The sequence below is a fragment of the Brachyhypopomus gauderio genome, chromosome 1 (genome assembly GCF_052324685.1).
Source record: "Brachyhypopomus gauderio isolate BG-103 chromosome 1, BGAUD_0.2, whole genome shotgun sequence".
In the NCBI taxonomy this organism is placed as follows: domain Eukaryota; kingdom Metazoa; phylum Chordata; class Actinopteri; order Gymnotiformes; family Hypopomidae; genus Brachyhypopomus; species Brachyhypopomus gauderio.
The window spans coordinates 22044925-22063454 of NC_135211.1; the positions used below are offsets into that span (position 1 = coordinate 22044925).

Below are 18530 nucleotides of genomic sequence, written 5' to 3' on the forward strand. Positions count from 1 at the left end.
AGTTAGGGAGGTTTCTCCGACAATACTGCGTTTCTCAACACGACTGGCATAAATACCTCCCATGGGCAGAGTACGCCCGGAATTCCATTATACACACCGCAACCAAACTCACACCCTTTCAATGTGTATACGGTTACCAACCTGCGTTTTTCCCGTGGGACAAGACACCGGCTGATGTCCCCGCCCTGGACGAATGGTTTAAACACAGTGCCCGTACCTGGGAGCTAGCGCATGTACACTTGCGGCGTGCCCTACACACACGCCGGCTCAATGCAAACCGTCGTCGTCTCCCCGCGTTGATTTACCACCCGGGACAGAGAGTATGGCTGTCGACACAGAACCTTAACTTGAAGCAACGATGTAAAAAACTCAGTCCACGGTACATCGGTCCATTTAAAGTGCTCAGCAGAGTTAATGCCGTTACCTACAAGCTTCTTTTGTCCTCACATTACCGTATTAACCCTGTCTTCCACGTCTCTCTCCTGAAACCGGTTCACTACAGCCCATTCACCGTGCCCCCTGTGTATGATAAACCTCCGGACCCTCTGGAGATCGACGGTCGTCCAGCGTACATCGTCCGGGAGCTTTTGGAGTCCCGGCGCCGGCGAGGTGGTCTGCAGTATTTAGTGGATTGGGAAGGATATGGCCCCGAGGAACGGGCCTGGATTCCAGCAAGGGATGTCCTCTGCCCCACGATGATCGCTGATTTCCACGCTACGCATCCTAACTTTCCTGCCCCCCGGCGCCGCGGTCGCCCCCCAGCACGTCGTAGAGCGTCAGGTGCCGCTCCTTTGAGGGGGGGTACTGTCAGGAATGCCACCTGATCTTTCTTAATCAACCTCACCTGCCCCTCATTACCACGCCCCCTTCAGCCTTACTTAAGCACTTCACCAGCACATCTCAGTTGCGAAGTATTGCCGACTCATGCCGCGTACCAAGCCTTTCTATATCCTGTCTGCTCTCCTGTGTCCTGACCCTCGCTTACGTCCCCGACCTTGTCTCCTGCCTAATCCCTCTGTACCTCCTGACTTCTGCTCCCCCGGTATGACCCTGGACCGTCCTCACCACGCCAAGAAAACGCTGTTACTACTGATCCTAGTACTCGTGATTCACCTGCCTGTGTTTGTACCAGCGTCTCATTTCAATAAAAGCGGTGTTCTTCCGCATTTGGATCCCTCTCTGCCTGTTCAATACGTTACAATTCTTCAAATATTCAAATTCATTATCATTAGAATAATATTATTCAAATATTCAAATTCATTATCATTAAAATATTATTCTTAGAAAAAATCCAACCCAGCGTTGTTACTAAGGTCCAGACAGAAAACCTGTTCATAAGAGAGCTGGACAGGTCTTCAGTCTGGAGCCAGAAGCACCTTAATTTGAGCCATGAGCAGGTGTGTGTTTGTGTGTGTGTGTGTGTGTGTGTGTGTGTGTGTGTGTGTGTGTGTGTGTGTGTGTGTGTGTATGTCTGTGTGTGTGTGCTCACTTAGCCTAGTTTTCAAGAGAACGTTGCTGTTTGCAGTTCAGCAAGAGGCTAAATAACTTTGTGTTAACACTCGTTGTAAAGCCTGACTCTGGGAGCAGATTAGCCTTCATGCTGAGCCCATCATATCTTATAACAGGACACAGGAGCGGGAAGAGTCTGGTGGATTATACAGAGGCTGTGGGACAGGTGATGCTCCCCAAGATAAAGTCTCTTTACTCTCCATGATATGCTTCTGGATGGTATCATGAAAAGGGACCCTGTTGAAAAAAGTTAATATCTCATAATGGCATCAGAGTCATGGTGATTTGAAGTTCAGAATAGTTTAAAATAGTGCATAACCCACTTTTAACCATGTATCAAATTTAGAGCAGTTATAAGCACTAAAAAAGATTTATCTGCCCAAAGCACAGTGAACATTTTCAAGCAATTATTGATTCTCTGCAAGGCATAGAAAACTAAGCTTATGAATACAATTTTCAGTTTTAATGATTCTATTGGTAGTAACATTAAATAATTGCAACCTATTTGATTACCAGTCTACTTCGGTCCCATGTTTATGTAGAGGGCTATCCTTGTAGAAAGATCAGGAGCTATTTCATGAGGCAAGATTGCTCATTCAGGTAATACGTTATTTCAGTCTGATAACTTCTCTAAAAGGCAAAGCTCAAGAAACTTTCATTGTCAGTCTGAACATTTGGCTTAACATTTGGTTTTTTATGTATTGCTATAGCTTTAGACAAAGATTTATCAATAAAACTGTTGTATGCATGACAGCATCTTCAAGCTTTCTTAATATAGCAAAAGATAACAGAGAAAGAGAACATATTAACACAAAGATACAGTAACACACAGAAAGATAACACAGTAACACAGAGGAAGACACATTAACAGAGAAAGATAACACGTTAAAGTGAAAAAAGTTAAAGTTAACACAAAGATAACACGTTAACACAGAAAGATGACATGGTAACAGAAAGATACAGTAACACAGAAAGGTAACAAGGTAACAAAGATACAATAACACATAGAAAGATAACATAGTAACAGAAAAAGATACAGTAACACAGAGAAAGGTAACAAGGTAACAAAGATACAGTAACACAGAGAAATATACAGTAACACAGAGACAGTGTAGCTGTCACATTCATACGCAGTTCATTGTGTAAAAGATGGGTAAGCCCCACACCAAACCGCCTATAATACACCCTATACACTAACACACTCTAGAACCCATTCTAACCCTCCAGATCCCACAGTATCACACTTGAGACCTCACTGTAACACAGTTGAACCAGCTCTACTGCACATGATCATACTCTGGTGCACCTGCCATACCCGACCCACTTTAATGCACCTGATTTAATGCATCCCATTCTAATGCACCTGACACGCTTTAAGAGATCTGACCTCATTCTAATACACCTGACACCACTTTATCACACCTTACCATTTTGTAACACAACGCACCTTGCTCGTCCTGTTCACCCTTTTCTTGACCTTACCCGTTTACTTCATTTTTGTTGAATAAGTTATATTCATTATATTTATTTCAGTTGGGAATGAACAAGAACTATGATTAAGAACTGCCAATTTAACTTAGTATGCTAACCAGTCAATCCAAATGAAGGTATTCCTTACAACTGACACAAGTTGTAAAGTTTACTGAGAGACTTAAATTATCAAGCTAACTGAAAAATTTAACAACCTAGAACATCTCCCAAATTGAGAAATAAAGTTCTGTCACTAGTAAACTTTTTGCCAGGTATTTTATGGGTGCCAGATAATGTCTTATTGGCTCGCTTGTTAAAAAAAAAAACTCTCTGGAATAATGTTGTTAGAATGAAACGTGTTTCTGTTAAAGGTGTCAGTAACTTTGTAGCTAGGTCTTGTTTAAGTCTGTAACAACAAAAAAAATAGCAATGCACACGCAGTAGAGGATCATAGATCCTGTGCAGATGTCCAAATGCTCTTATTTACTGATTACAGTCCTCAAGATTGATTGTTTGCTTCTGACTTTGAATATCTCTGTCTGTGCCTTAAAGTGTATGTTCCTTAACCTTACATTTACAGGGTATTTGATAATTTTATATTAATCGCCATTTTTGCAAATTGCATGGCCTTAGCTATCGGCACCCCTTTTCCTGAGGATGACTCAAACTCAATCAACCAAAGACTTGTGAGTACACAACCTTTAATGTTTGACTTTTTAAATGTTATATGTTCTAACCTCACATGGCCTCAGTTTTACACTTACAGTAGTAATGGTGCCTCAGTCAGGTAATTGAAGGGAGATCACATCAGTAGTAAGGCAGAGCACATGTTGGTCTGTCTGGTCCTACAGTGTCTGGTAACTGGTTTATCCACCAGGAGCTGGTGATTGGCTCCTCTGGTGACTGGTTTATCTACCAGGAGCTGGTGATTGGCTCCTCCTGTGTTCTTGCCAGTGCCTTTCTGGGCTCCACTCATGTACTGAGCCACGTGTCTTCTCGTCTTTGACATAACAATGCCCGACAGGAGCTTCCATGTTGTTGAGTGGTAGGTTACTGGTCAGTAGTTGGATGTAAGTGGCCCTGTCTGGGCGTACTTCAGAATTAGTGCTGTGTGAGATGCCCAATCAACTTCCGGCATACCACATTCTGCTTTTACCTGCACAGAACCAAAGGATCAAGCTGGACAGTTCTGTTGAACAAACAGGAAGTCCACCCATCTCCAGGACTGCTTTGACACTACTGACTGTCAGATATTTCCTGAGGCCACTGGAGGTGCCATCAATGAATCAACAGACTACATAAACTACATTAGTAAGCAAATCAACAGAATGTCAGCAAATCAAAGTGGATGATTGCCGATTTTAGGAAACTACAGAAGGTTGGAGAACATGCTCCTATAGACCACCATGGAAAGACATTGCAGTTTTAGGTTCCTCACTGTTCATGTCAGTGATGACCTCGTATTTCCTCACTGACAAAACTGTGAAGTCTGAACAGCAGAGACTACTTACTCTGGGAGTCTGAAAAAAAGTTTGGCTTGCCCTCCAAAAATTCTCATGAATTTCTACAGATGCACCATAGATATCATTCTGACTGGTTACATCACAGCCTTGTACAGAAGCTGCTCTGTAAGCGAACTGCAAAGATCTCCAGAGAGTGGTGAGAACAGCAGAACTGATCACCAGAAACAAACATCCAGCCCTACAGGACAGCTGTCGCACACAATGCCTACGGAAACTCCAAAACATCACATCAGTCTCCACTCATCCAGCACACAACCTGTTTGCCATTTTGATGTCTAGCCAGCTGCATCTGAGAATCCAGTCTTGGATAAACAGTTTATACCCACAGGCCATAAGATGGTCTTTTATACTGCCTTATCAGCACAGGTATAGTCACCTACTTCATGGCGGACTTAAGACTTTTTATTCATTGTGAACATGTTTAAGCATTTGCTCTTTACTCCTCAAGTTTTGCTGTCGTACAATCATGATGTCACCAAAGTACCTGTTTAGATCTCAATCCGTAACATGTCACGTTTTATATTTATAACGGGATGTGATCTTTTTTTTCTTTTTTTTTGGGGGGGGGGGGGGGGGGGGTGGTTAAACCCTCATGAGTTTGAATAGACGTGATCATGTGGGTCTGGAGTGGTATATTTAGAGGTGTGTGTGTGTGTGTGTGTGTGTGTGTGTGTGTGTGCCCTGCTGGTGCAGCATGAATCGGGTGTGATATTGTGTGTGTCTGCTCCTTGGCTAAGAGGGGAGACGAATTTGAGGCGAGACGTGACAGCTGTTCAGTTTCACACTGAGATGGGTCCTAGCGCCCGTGGCTGTCAGCAGCTTAACAGCTCTCTTGGGTTCCTTTTGTTTTTATTGATATTTTTTTCACATCATAAACAGGAGTTTGTTTTTATCACACATACAGAGAATAATATTGCATAAATATTTTTGTAACAAACAGTTACAGGAGAAATAAAAATAATCAACAGCCAGTTTCAGTGAGATTTGGAACTATAACATATCTATATAATAATAAAAGAGGGGCTTAATCCATTCTAATGTACTTTAAAGCCTGATGAGGTGAAGGGGACAAAACAAACTAGCATCAGTCATCACCCCAACAGACAAAAAGCAAGACACAATGTGTGTTGCGCATTCAGGCAACACCATTGTGGACCACAGGATCACTGTAACTGGGAACTAAATGTTGAACCTGAGGGCAGCTGGAGAACTGGAGAAGCTGGAGAATATTTCAAAAATACTGGAGCAGAGCTAAACACAGCATACAGGATAGTAGCATATGAGATAGTAGCATACGAGATTGTAGCATACGAGATAGCAAGGGTGCAGCTTATTGATACCTGTAACAAATGGGATTATCAGGATAGATTTTAGAAAATTCAGATTAAGAGTGTGGTGTACAGTTTTATATTGGACTAAACCATGTTCGGTACATGAAAAGTGATTTGCAAATATCTTAAAAAAACTTTTTGGGATGCTAAATCTAGCTAAAAGCTATAATACAGTGAGATGCCCTCTGAAAACAACTCATTAAACACTTTAATGCCAAGGTTCAACCATGTGCCAAAAGCTCCATCTGCTTGGGAGTGGGATGGAACACAAGAGTTGTTAACAGAGGATCTTTAGTGAAAAGGTTTGCTGCCTAAAACAGTTTCTTAGTTGGTTCCATACCTTGAGAGTCGTGTTAACTGAAATGTCTTTGTAGTGTTCTGAGCAGTCCAGGCTATCAGGGCTACGTCAGCCAGTGAAGATGGCCTGCAGGAACACGCTTGCCCCCTCTGCCAAGCCTGGTTGTTTTGCAAACACTCTGCATACTACCAATATTGCAGGATGCCAGATTGGCTGGCCAGTAATAGTAGAGAAAACATGGAACATTGCCGGCCAATCTCTTTTATACAAAACCAAATGCTGAAAGAGCTAAAAGCTTTGTAGCTGTAGATATTTCAGGTCTGGAAAGATAGAGAATATCCGTGTAAAGCACTGCCCTCTGTCCTCTATAGGTCACACAGGTGCAAGGGCTAGGTCAACAGTGAGAGAACCAGTGGTGATGGTGAAGAGCAAACGGAACATCAGGCAACCCCGATGTCCTGCTAAAAAGAGGGAGCGGTTTAAGAGGTCGTTATTTGTTCTGACTGGTGCCAGTGGGGAACTGTACAATAATTAGACCCAAACAATGAACCTCTCACCGCTCCACGCTGTCAAAGGTTTTTTCAGTGTCTAGTGAAATTAAAGATACAGGGTCTTTTAAGTTTAAGAGGTTGTACAAAACCTCAAATAAGCATCTAATATTCAGAGTGTGTCTGTTTATAATAAATCTTGTCTCATCAGAGAAACTAAAATATAGCAGGACCATTTATAGCCATATATAGCCAGTACCTCAAGTAGACAGTTTTATAGCCCACATTAAGTAATGAAATTCCGCAGCAGGATCGACAGGAAAAGGACATGGAGGCCTGTCATCAGGATTGAGGGACAGAGGCACTGTCCAATGAGTAGGTGAAGCATGTTGAGCAGGACTTCCTGTAAAACTCGAGAGAGTGTTCCTTTAATCAGAACTAGGAATAGTGGGGACAATGAAGAATGAAGAAATGGTCAGTTGGCTGTGCATAAGTATGTAGACTTAAGGATATAGGCTAATCGTAAATGTCTTTAAATTGATCATTATTTAGTTGAGGATCAGTTGTTATGCCAATAGGAGTCTGGATCTCTGGAACTTGATGGGTCAGGAATGTGTGGGAATTGTGAGAAAATACTTCACTGGCCTCATCCCTCATGATCCTAGATTCATGTATATTAACTGTATGCATATGTATGTATGCATATGTCTGTATATTTCTGTGCCAGCTTGTGTGTGTGTGTGTTTGTGTGCGTGCAACCGTGTGGCATGTTTGTGGGAATGTGTGATGTTTTGCTCTGTGGGGTATTACCACAGGTGAACGTTTCATCAAAACACAGCATGCAGTGTACTGCTCTCTTCCCAGGTAGCCTGTCTCCAGGTAGCCTGCCCCCAGGTACACTGATATGGCTCTGACACTCATAAATATGTATGAGCTCTGAGGTGTGTTCCAAGCCCAAGGCTGCACTTCCAAAGGTTTTCTAGCTGTTTTGGAAATACATTTGGAATTACTGATGTCATCAAGGGAATAAAGAAACTATATGTTATTCATTCAAGAAACACCCACTGCACATTTAACCACTTATGTATTTTTAGAGCACAGTGTGACTGACATGTTTGACAAAAGCCAGAATTGGAAGATGTCAGGATTATTAAACCCTATCTGGAGTAATGTGTGACAGAGTGATCCCAGAGTGATCTGGGACATACAGAATGATTTGGGACAGAGTGATATTCAACAAGACGGTGAATGATTTGTGATAGACATAAAGATCTATTACAAATAGCATGATCTGTGACAGTGAACTGTTACAGTCAATGATTTGTAACAGAGTGATCTGCTGCATACACTGATCTATGATAAACAAAACTGTTTATGGCAGTGACTTGACATGTGATCTACAGAAAAATTAGCTGTGATTCACAGAGTTGTCCATGACTGACAGAGTGATCAGATTGAGTTGTGACAGACTGAATGATTTGTGACCTGTGACACAGAGTGATCTGTGACATGGAGTGAGCTGTGACAGACAGGCTGACGTGATAAAGAGTGATAAGTGATCTATGAATTGTGGTGGCATCATAATGCTTCAGTAGCAACAAAGAGCTCAACCATGTTGGTTTGAATGACAGTTGTTCTACTTACATTAGTGATCCATTCAAACCATCTGGATGCGAAGCACTCGTGATGCTGCAAATGTCGGGGGAACGAATGAGGAGCAGACGCGAGAACACAGCTTACAGTGCAGTGCAAGCATCAAAATCCATAGATTTACAAAGTAATGGAGTAACTATATATATGTATATGCATACACACACAATATACATACATATACATACACATTAATGAGAACAAGGGGCAAGTGTGATGTGTGAGAAGGCCTAACAGGGCAACATAGAAACATATGGATACACTTTGAACACGAGGAAACAATGTTTACTCACGCGGCAGGGCCAAAACACATGGACTAGTCATTTGGGCGCATGCCGTGACTGCACTGGTATTGCTCTAACGTCAGTATGAGCCGTAGAAATGCAGTGCACTGATTTACGTAGCCTGTGAAAAGCGAACGTAAATGAAAACTCCAGGTTACGTGCATTTGCCAGGTGAGGGAGATTAGTGTCCTGCTGGAATAATGATTTCTTGCAGGTTTATGTTGTAGCATGCTGGAGTCAGGTGGCTGCAGAGAGTTGTGAGGTCCCAGGTAATCTTCTCCAGTGCAGGCGTGAAGCTGTGAAGGAGGTGATGTGCTATGTTGGAGGAAGAAAGGTAGAATGGAGGATATAATGTAGGAGAGGATGGAGGGTGTAGGGTGTAGTGTAGGAGGGCAGGTATGATGGAGGAGTGGAGGGGTGATGTATGATGGAGGAGTTGAGGGGTGATGTATAGTGGAGGGGTGATGTATGGTGGAGGGGTGATGTATGGTGTAGGAGTGGAGGGGTGATCTATAGTGGAGGGGTGATGTATGATGGAGGAGTTGAGGGGTGATGTATGGTGGAGGAGTGGAGGGGTGATGTATGATGGAGGAGTTGAGGGGTGATGTATGGTGGAGGAGTGGAGGGGTGATGTATGGTGTAGGAGTGGAGGGGTGATGTATGGTGGAGGAGTGGAGGGGTGATGTATGGTGGAGGAGTGGAGGGGTGATGTATGGTGTAGGGGTGGAGGGGTGATGTAGGGGTGGAGGGGTGATGTATGGTGGAGGAGTGGAGGGGTGATGTATGGTGTAGGAGTGGAGGGGTGATGTATGGTGTAGGGGTGGAGGGGTGATGTATGGTGGAGGAGTGGAGGGGTGATGTATGGTGTAGGGGTGGAGGGGTGATCTATAGTGGAGGGGTGATGTAAGGTGGAGGAGTGGAGGGGTGATGTATGGTGTAGGGGTGGAGGGGTGATGTATGGTGTAGGGGTGGAGGGGTGATGTATGGTGTAGGGGTGGAGGGGTGATGTATGGTGGAGGAGTAGAGGGGTGATCTATAGTGGAGGGGTGATGTATGGTGTAGGGGTGGAGGGGTGATGTATGGTGGAGGAGTGGAGGGGTGATCTATAGTGGAGGGGTGATGTATGGTGGAGGAGTGGAGGGGTGATCTATAGTGGAGGGGTGATATAAGGTGGAGGAGTGGAGGGGTGATCTATAGTGGAGGGGTGGTGTAATGTGGAGGAGTGGAGGGGTGATCTATAGTGGAGGGGTGATATAAGGTGGAGGAGTGGAGGGGTGATCTATAGTGGAGGGGTGATGTAAGGTGGAGGAGTGGAGGGGTGATCTATAGTGGAGGGGTGGTGTATATCAGGTGCAGTCTGCTGGGAGACCTCCATATGACATTCTTCTTATTCTGTAATACATAAACAAATGAAGAGACCCAAGCACAGATCTGACATCAGTGAGATCTGACATCAGTAAGATCTGAGGTCAGTGAGATCTGAGGTCAGTGAGATCTGAGATCACTGCTGAGGTGGAGTTGTGAGATTGGACCTTGATGGTTTGTAAACAAATAGAAACATTTGATGTTATTTGTGCCATTGATGAAAATATGATAACCACTTCACTTTAGGACATTTATTTATATAGTGTTATTTATATTGTTGTATCTGTCTTGGCGAGATTTTATTTATATACATTTACATTGAATGTGCATCACCAGAAATTGGATTGAATTAAACTAAATGAAATTGCTATTTATTGAGGTGATTCCTGGACGGTTTTCAAATATGTCTTGAAAAGACAAACATGTTTTAAACTTACATAACATCAGTCTTATATCTCAGACCACTGCCCAAAATGAGTGACTGGATTTCAATCTATTTTAAATATGTTTTTAGGTTGATTTCCAGATATGCATATCTATGTAAAATCCAGATAATCAGGACATATGAAACCACCACCTGTATACAGGTATTAGTTGATAGTGTATTTTTGACCTACACCTTGAGGTTTCTAGTGTTTAAATCCTGCGATCAAAGATCGCCTTCCCAGATCTTTATCAATATGAAACTTGAGATCATAGCAGGCACACAAACACAATTTCATACACATGCACACAAACACACATACACACATACACTTGCAAGTACATACACAAACACAATAAATACAGTCACACAAATACAAAACAAATACAGATCAACATGCACACTTGTGTTTGCGTTGCGCATATATGAGCAAACTTTGTGCACATTTATTTAAATACTTAGTGCCTGTGTGGGCAAGTGTGTGTGTGTGTGTGTGTGTGTGTGTGTGTGTGTGTGTGTGTGTGTGTGTGTGTGTGTGTGTGTGTGTGTGTGTGTGCGTGCGTGTGCGTGTGTGTGTGTGTGTGTTGGAGAATGGCTGTCTGTGGGGGCTGTTGGCTCAGTGGGGCTGATGGCTGAAGAGTGTGTTTAATCACTTAGCTAACTGTTCATTTGTGTCTGATGTGTCTGGTATTCCACTGCTCAATGTGTGTGTGTGTGTGTGTGCACGTGTGTGTGTGTGTGTATGTGTGTGTGTGTGTGTGTGTGCACGTGTGTGTGTGTGTGTGTGTGTGTGTGTGTGTGTGTGTGTGTGTATTTGTAAAGAATCTGAACTTGTGTTAGTAGTTGCTACATATGAATTTTAAATGTGTACATGCAGTATGTATGTGTCTATTCAATGTGTCTGAATTCAATAGTAGGGAACGTTGGGAAAGACACATAGGGCCAGAGAAGCAGAGGGACAGGTGAGACTGAATCTGTCTCCTCCTGACCTCCTCTAGTACACCTCGAAAGATGAGCGTTTCTTTTTCTTTCATTCCATGCATAGAAAATTTCATTTCAACTTTAGAATGGATATAGAAATCTTAAAATATAAAAATAGAGTACTGCTGTTCTCAGGACCCAGAGATAAGGACACACAAACAAAAGACTTCATGAGATCTCTCTTTCTCATACACACAGACACACACAAGCACACACACACACACACACACACACACACACACTGTTGTGCAGTCATTTACAAAAAAAAGCTCCTGTGACTCATCTGTAAGAAGACCTGCTGAAAGAAGGACAAAAGTGAATGGGCTCGGGGGGGCTGTGTGATTCTACACACCGTCTGTGTGTGTGTGTGTGTGTGTGTGTGTGTGTGTGTGTGTGTGTGTGTGTGTGTGTGTGTGTGTGTGTGTGTGTGAGAATGAGACAATGAGAGAGCTCGTTGTGAAGTCATTTGTCTGTGCGTTCTTCTCCCAGGGACCTGAGTGCAGCTGTTCTGCAGAAAGCTTCCACATTTGCATGTGCTCGAGCTGTGGGAACTGTGGCGTGTATGGCGGGGGACTGTGGCGTATATGGTGGGGGACTGTGGCGTGTATGGTGGGGGACTGTGGCGTGTATGGTGGGGGACTGTGGCGTGTATGGTGGGGGGCTGTGCTGTGTATGGTGGGGGACTGTAGTATGTATGGTGGGGGACTGTGGTGTGTATGGTGGGGGACTGTGGCGTGTGTGGTGGGGGACTGTAGCGTGTATGGTGGGGGACTGTGGTGTGTATGGTGGGGGGCTGTGGCGTGTAAGGTGGGGGACTGTGGCGTGTATGGTGAGGGACTGTGGCGTGTATGGTGGGGGACTGTGGTGTGTATGGTGGGGGGCTGTGGTGTGTATGGTGGGGGACTGGTGTGTATGGTGGGGGACTGTAGTATGTATGGTGGGGGACTGTGGCGTGTATGGTGGGGGACTGTGGTGTGTATGGTGGGGGACTGTGGTGTGTATGGTGGGGGGCTGTGGTGTGTATGGTGGGGGACTGGTGTGTATGGTGGGGGACTGTGGCGTGTATGGTGGGGGGCTGTGCTGTGTATGGTGGGGGACTGTAGTAAGTATGGTGGGGGACTGTGGCGTGTATGGTGGGGATTGTGGCGTGTATGGTGGGGGACTGTAGCGTGTATGGTGGGGGACTGTAGCGTGTATGGTGGGGGGCTGTGCTGTGTATGGTGGGGGACCGTAGTATGTATGGTGGGGGACTGTGGTGTGTATGGTGGGGGACTGTAGCGTGTATGGTGGGGGGCTGTGCTGTGTATGGTGGGGGACTGTAGTATGTATGGTGGGGGACTGTGGTGTGTATGGTGGGGGACTGTAGTATGTATGGTGGGGGACTGTGGTGTGTATGGTGGGGAGGGCTGTGCCATGTATGGTAAAGGGGGCTGTGGCCTGTACAGGAGGGTTGTGAAATGTACGAGGGGCTGTTGTGTGTGCGGGGGCTGTAGAGAGTATGTGGGAAGGTGTGGCATGTGGTGGGGCTATGGCATGTATGTGGGGGGGACATCCACAGGCCCCAGCACACTACAGCCCCATAGCTGCTACTAGTTACAGACTATAGGAACTATAGAATATCTCAATGTTTGTGCAGTGTTAGTGAACATTAGTGCAGTCTTAGTGAATGTTTGTGCAGTTTTAGTGAACATTAGTGTAGTGTTAGTGGATGTTTGTGCAGTGTTAGTGAATATTAGTGCAGTGTCAGTAAATGCTTGTGAAGTGTTAGTGCAGATTAGTGCAGTGTTAGTGCACATTAGTGTAGTGTTAGGGAATGTTTGTGCGGTGTTAGTGAATGTTTGTGCAGTGTTAGTGAACACTGGGCTTTCATTTGTGTTTCCCAGATATCAAAAACTGCAACAAAGAGATAAAGATGTAATTTTGAATCATGTTTCCTCTGCCATTTGCCCTGCGTATGAATGTCATCTCTCTGTGTGTTTCTTTTGTCAGCCCTATTCACTTTCTCTGCATTGTGTAATGTTACTGATGCAGCTTCTGAATGAGTGAACAAATTAATTCATGAAATCATGAATGCAAATGAATAGCAGCAGAATAGCAGCATTTGCATTTGCATTAAATGAACAGAACAGATGAAGTGGTTTCCTGCATGGTTACCACAAGCCAATGGGACTCTTGAGAACGGGGTCCATAATTCGGCAGCAACTAGTTTCCAAAGGAAACTCTGCTATTTTGAGAAGGCCAGGGTCGTGAGGCCATGACACTACAGTTAGCACACTGCTCCCTTTAGCTAACTCAAACCGTTAGCTAACTCTGGACTTATAACCTCCTACTCTCAGAAGTGAGATCCTTTATATATTTCATTTGTTAGCATTATAAATTAATGGTTCAATGTGAAGGATCTATATTCTACATAAATAATATGGAGACTGTATTCCAACTAATTACTCTCAAATTGATTGCAATAATGATAAAAGTATACTAATTAACATTTGGAACTGTATAATGAAATTTGAATATTGGCTTTTGTGTGCAATTCCAGGTACTTCTCTGTATCAATCTAAAGTAATCACATTCCTTCTGCGTTTATAAAATAAAAATATATAATAAAAATAAAAAGGAAGCGATCATGCCAGTCTCAGGGAAAAGGGCGGATTTAATGAAGAAAGTGCACAACACAAAACACATGACATAATCCAAATCAAGAAACATTAACCAGCAGTCAACTGGTATAAGACAATTCATATATAGACAGACAAACAATCCTCAGATGTCAGGAATCCTAATAGGCCCCGCCCACCTGAGGGACAAACACAACACACCATCAATAGGACAACATAAACTACTGCCGCTGCGGACTGAGGTGGCCGGCAGGGGGCACCCGCATTGTGACATGAACCATATTGATATCTGTGGGATTAGTGGGTAGAGAGGGATTAGTGGGTACTACCAATGATGAAATAATCTTGAAACCACAGCACTATCATATTGGTATGCCCGATCGTTCATGGTAGTGGGTGTAATTGATAGATACTGTGTAAAAAATCAAATTGTTTTCTACAATATGTCACTTATCCAGTACTTTATTAGACATCAGTGGTTAGAAGTGACTTGGTGTCTTTGTTACATCATCATTAGGGTGATCTCATCTGTACTGCTCATCTGTACTACTGATCTGTACTACTGATCTGTACTACTCATCTGTACTGCGCATCTGTACTATTCATCTATACTGCTCATCTGTACTACTCATCTGTACTGCTCATCTGTACTACTCATCTGTACTACTCATCTGTACTACTCATCTGTACTGCGCATCTGTACTATTCATCTGTACTGCTCATCTGTACTACTCATCTGTACTGCTCATCTGTACTATTCATTTGTACTGATCATCTGTACTATTCATCTGTACTGCTCATATGTAGTATTCATCTGTACTATTCATTTGTACTACTCATCTGTACTGCTCATCTGTACTATTCATTTGTACTGCTCATCTGTACTGTTCATCTGTACTGCTCATATGTAGTATTCATCTGTACTATTCATTTGTACCGCTCATCTGTACTACTCATCTGTACTGCTCGTACTATTCATCTATACTGCTCATCTGTACTGCTCATCTGTACTACTCATCTGTGCTCATTTGTACTGCACATCTGTACTACTTATCTTTACTATTAATCTGCACTGCTCATCTATATTGCTCATCTGTACTACTCATCTGTACTGCTCATCTGTACTACTCATCAGTACTGCTCATCTGTACTACTCATCAGTACTGCTCATCTGTACTATTCATCTGTTCATCTCTGAGATTCCAGTGTTCCAGTTTCATTAAGTCCTTCTCTGTCTCCAGGTTCTGCCTTTATCTGAGAATGTGCAAACAGTAAATGACTGGTTGTTTTATGTTAAAAATCCAGTTTGACTTTTTGATATTATTTTCAACTAAGTATGTTAATAGTGTAGCATTTGGGAAGATCATGCCAGAGTTGCTCTTAAACAACAGCAACACTGTTGGGTAAATCAGTAACAGTTTTTATATATTGGGGGTAATGAGACCTCAGTTCCACCACACAAGGAAAACAATTTAAATAGATAAATAGGTTAAGTGGTTTTATAAAGGCTAATTGTAACTTGGGATTGTTATAATAAAATATTTAATTAATTCTGTAAGTTCCATATGATTTTTTTGTTTTTCAAGTATTTGAGTCTTTTTATTCTTGAAAACTATCAGGGTAGTCTAAAAAAACGGTTATTTTTTATTGTTGGTTATAATTTTATTTATTTATAATACAACGTTTTTTAGTGATTGTGACATGATCTGAGATTAAAGTATGGTATGGATTTTTATAAAGATCTTCCCAGGTTTTGTCATTTCTGGGGGTAGTTCTGATCGAAGTCAATTTATATTTAATATATATTCAATATATATTCAAAAGATATTTTGTGTGTTTTTTCTCTCTTTCTCTCTCTACCTCCGTGTCTCTCTTGTTTTCTCTTTCTCACTCTCTGTCTCATCTCTGTGTCGTCTCTCTGTGTCCAATAGCCCATAGCACTGAGCTAAGTGCTCCACTCAATCAGCAGTAAATTGTATATACAAAAGTAAACAAGTAAACAAGGCCTCCAGCAACTAATGGCTTTCCACTGCACATGATCTCTCCCCCTCCTCTCTCTCTCTCTCTCTCTTTCTCTCTCTCTCTCTCTCTCACTCTGAAACACACACACACACACACACACATAGGCTTTTTTTCTATGGAACAGATTCAATTGTGCAAGTTAAGTATAGCAACTGAGTAGAAAAACTGTGTGTGTGTGTGTGTGTGTGTGTGTGTGTGTGTGTGTGTGTGTGTGTGTGTGTGTGTGTGTGTGTGTGTGTGTGTGTGTGTGTCAGAGATTGTGGGTTGACTATTTGATTGTGGGTTGGCTAGTACTTAAAATTGTAAACAAACATACCTAAAGACCTCAGAACACTGATAACAATCCTCTTTGAGGGTTGTTATCAGTAATGTGCAGGGGTTAAGTGATCTAATCTGGTAACAGGAGGGTTGTTATCTGTAATGTGCAGGGGTTAAGTGCTCTAATCTGGTAACAGGAGTGTTGTTATCTGTAATGTGTAGGGGCTAAGTGCTCTAATCTGGTAACAGGAGTGTTGTTATCTGTAATGTGCAGGGGCTAAGTGCTCTAATCTGGTAACAGGAGGGTTGTTATCAGTAATGTGCATGGGTTAAGTGATCTAATCTGGTAACAGGAGGGTTGTTATCTGTAATGTGCAGGGGCTAAATGCTTTAATCTGGTAACAGGAGGGTTGTTATCTGTAATGTGTAGGGGCTAAGTGCTCTAATCTGGTATCAAGAGGGTTGTTATCTGTAATGTGCAGGGGCTAAGTGATCTAATCTGGTAACAGGAGGGTTGTTATCAGTGATGTGCAGGGGTTAAGTGATCTAATCTGGTATCAAGAGGGTTGTTATCTGTAATGTGCAGGGGCTAAGTGCTCTAATCTTGTAACAGGAGGGTTGTTATCTGTAATGTGCAGGGGTTAAGTGCTCTGTGCTGACACCAGGAATGCTGCTACTAGTAACTTCCATCCTGTGTATTTACTGTAGGAGTCTGAGCTTTACCACTCCTTATGGTTCCACCTGTTTTACTATATCCCTGGCAGACTGCCCTGCAAACATCTGGCCTCTCTGTGTGTTTTTGCACATGCGGTTGCATATAGGACTTCAGTCCACAGGTTTACGTATTTGGTTCTGTGATCTTCATATTCAGACAGTATGACTTTGTTCATGCACCCTTTACCCTCTCTCTAATGCTTTTCTACTTTTCATCTGTGTGTATTTGCCAGACACTTTGTACACCATACATATATTGAAAGGCATTACTGAAGTTCTGGACTTGTTTTTCTGTTTCCCTCTTTGCAGGAAACAGTCGAATACGTCTTCCTGGTTGTGTTCACCATCGAGACCTCCCTGAAGATCTTTGCGTACGGGTTACTCCTGCACAAGGGCGCCTACGTCCGCAGCGGCTGGAACATGCTGGACTTCATCATTGTCGTCATCGGGTGAGTGCGTCCAACTCATCTATTTGTATTGTCCGTCTAAGTTGTCTGTCTGCATTTTCCGTCTACGTTGTCCGTCTCCATTGTCCGTCTGCGTTGTCTATGTGTTGTTCATCTGCGATCTTCTTTTGGAACCTCGTTGACTTGCAGGTTTTTGCAGGTTGTTATTTTGTTCCTACGTCTCCAGCTCTGTCTTGGTCCATCTCTCTGTGACATGTATGCAGCTGGTGGCTGTATGCAGAAGGCTTATTGTTTGTATCTTTAACCTATTTCTGTGTTACTTACCGAACATTTAACATGCAGTAGTACTAATACTAGTGCTGGTAGTAGCAGTAATATTAGTAGCAGCTGAATTGTTAATAGTGCAGAAGATGGTGCTGGTTGTCATTTTTAGCACTAGTCAGAGGAGTGGCATTAGTGCTAGAGGTGATGTTAGAAACAAGATTAGTAGTAGTTAGTACAATTAGTAACATTAGTAGTATTGTTAGTGTCACACAGGAAGTGCCCCATTTGAATGTGTCAGTTCTGCTGAGATGGGTACCTTCAGTTAGGCCCTATCCACAGAAGGGAATGTGTCAGCTCAGTGTAGTCAGACCTCTGCTGCCACAGTGACATAGTCTTCCTTCTGTATCTTCACTTCATCTGGAGTTCAGCTCCATCTCCACAAACTTGTTTGTTTTTTCTCTACATCTTTTTCTCCCCTATCAATTTCTGTCTTTCCTGTCATTCTGTTGTTCCTTCATTTTCCTCCTCTATCACCAGCCTGGGCCTTTCTGCTCACAAATGTGTGTGCTGAGAGCCCAAGAGCAAGAGTCAGCCCTTCTGTCACGATGGCCACAGCACCGGAGTGGCAGGGGGTGTGGCTTACAGCAACAGGGTGGCAGGGAGTGTGGCGCACTCCATCACAACAGTTCAGTCTAATGAACAGCTTGGTCACTTATGTTGCTCTCTCTCTCTCTCTGTTTCTTGCATTACCAGAATGATGGGGTATTACCATAGAGTATTTTGCGGCCTGCACAGTCCTCATTTAATGAGGCTAAAGTTCACGGTCACATTCTGATGTACACAGCTCACGAGTGTGTGTTGACTTTCTGGAGGTGGCGGTCTTGTTTGTTTATGTGTTTGTTTCTTTGGCCGTGGCCCTTCTGC

General features: G+C 43.1%; 1 protein-coding gene across 5 annotated transcripts in view; it reads left to right on the top strand.

The window, feature by feature from the left end:
• cacna1da (calcium channel, voltage-dependent, L type, alpha 1D subunit, a) overlaps positions 1–18530 on the top strand; it is a 78754-nt gene that overhangs the window by 10283 nt on the left and 49941 nt on the right. For all 5 annotated transcript variants that reach the window (XM_077003153.1, XM_077003135.1, XM_077003143.1 and 2 more), the window contains exons 3-4: positions 3560–3665; positions 17245–17384. In XM_077003153.1, coding sequence (XP_076859268.1) covers positions 3560–3665; positions 17245–17384 — 246 coding nt within the window. The remainder of the gene's footprint in view (positions 1–3559; positions 3666–17244; positions 17385–18530) is intronic.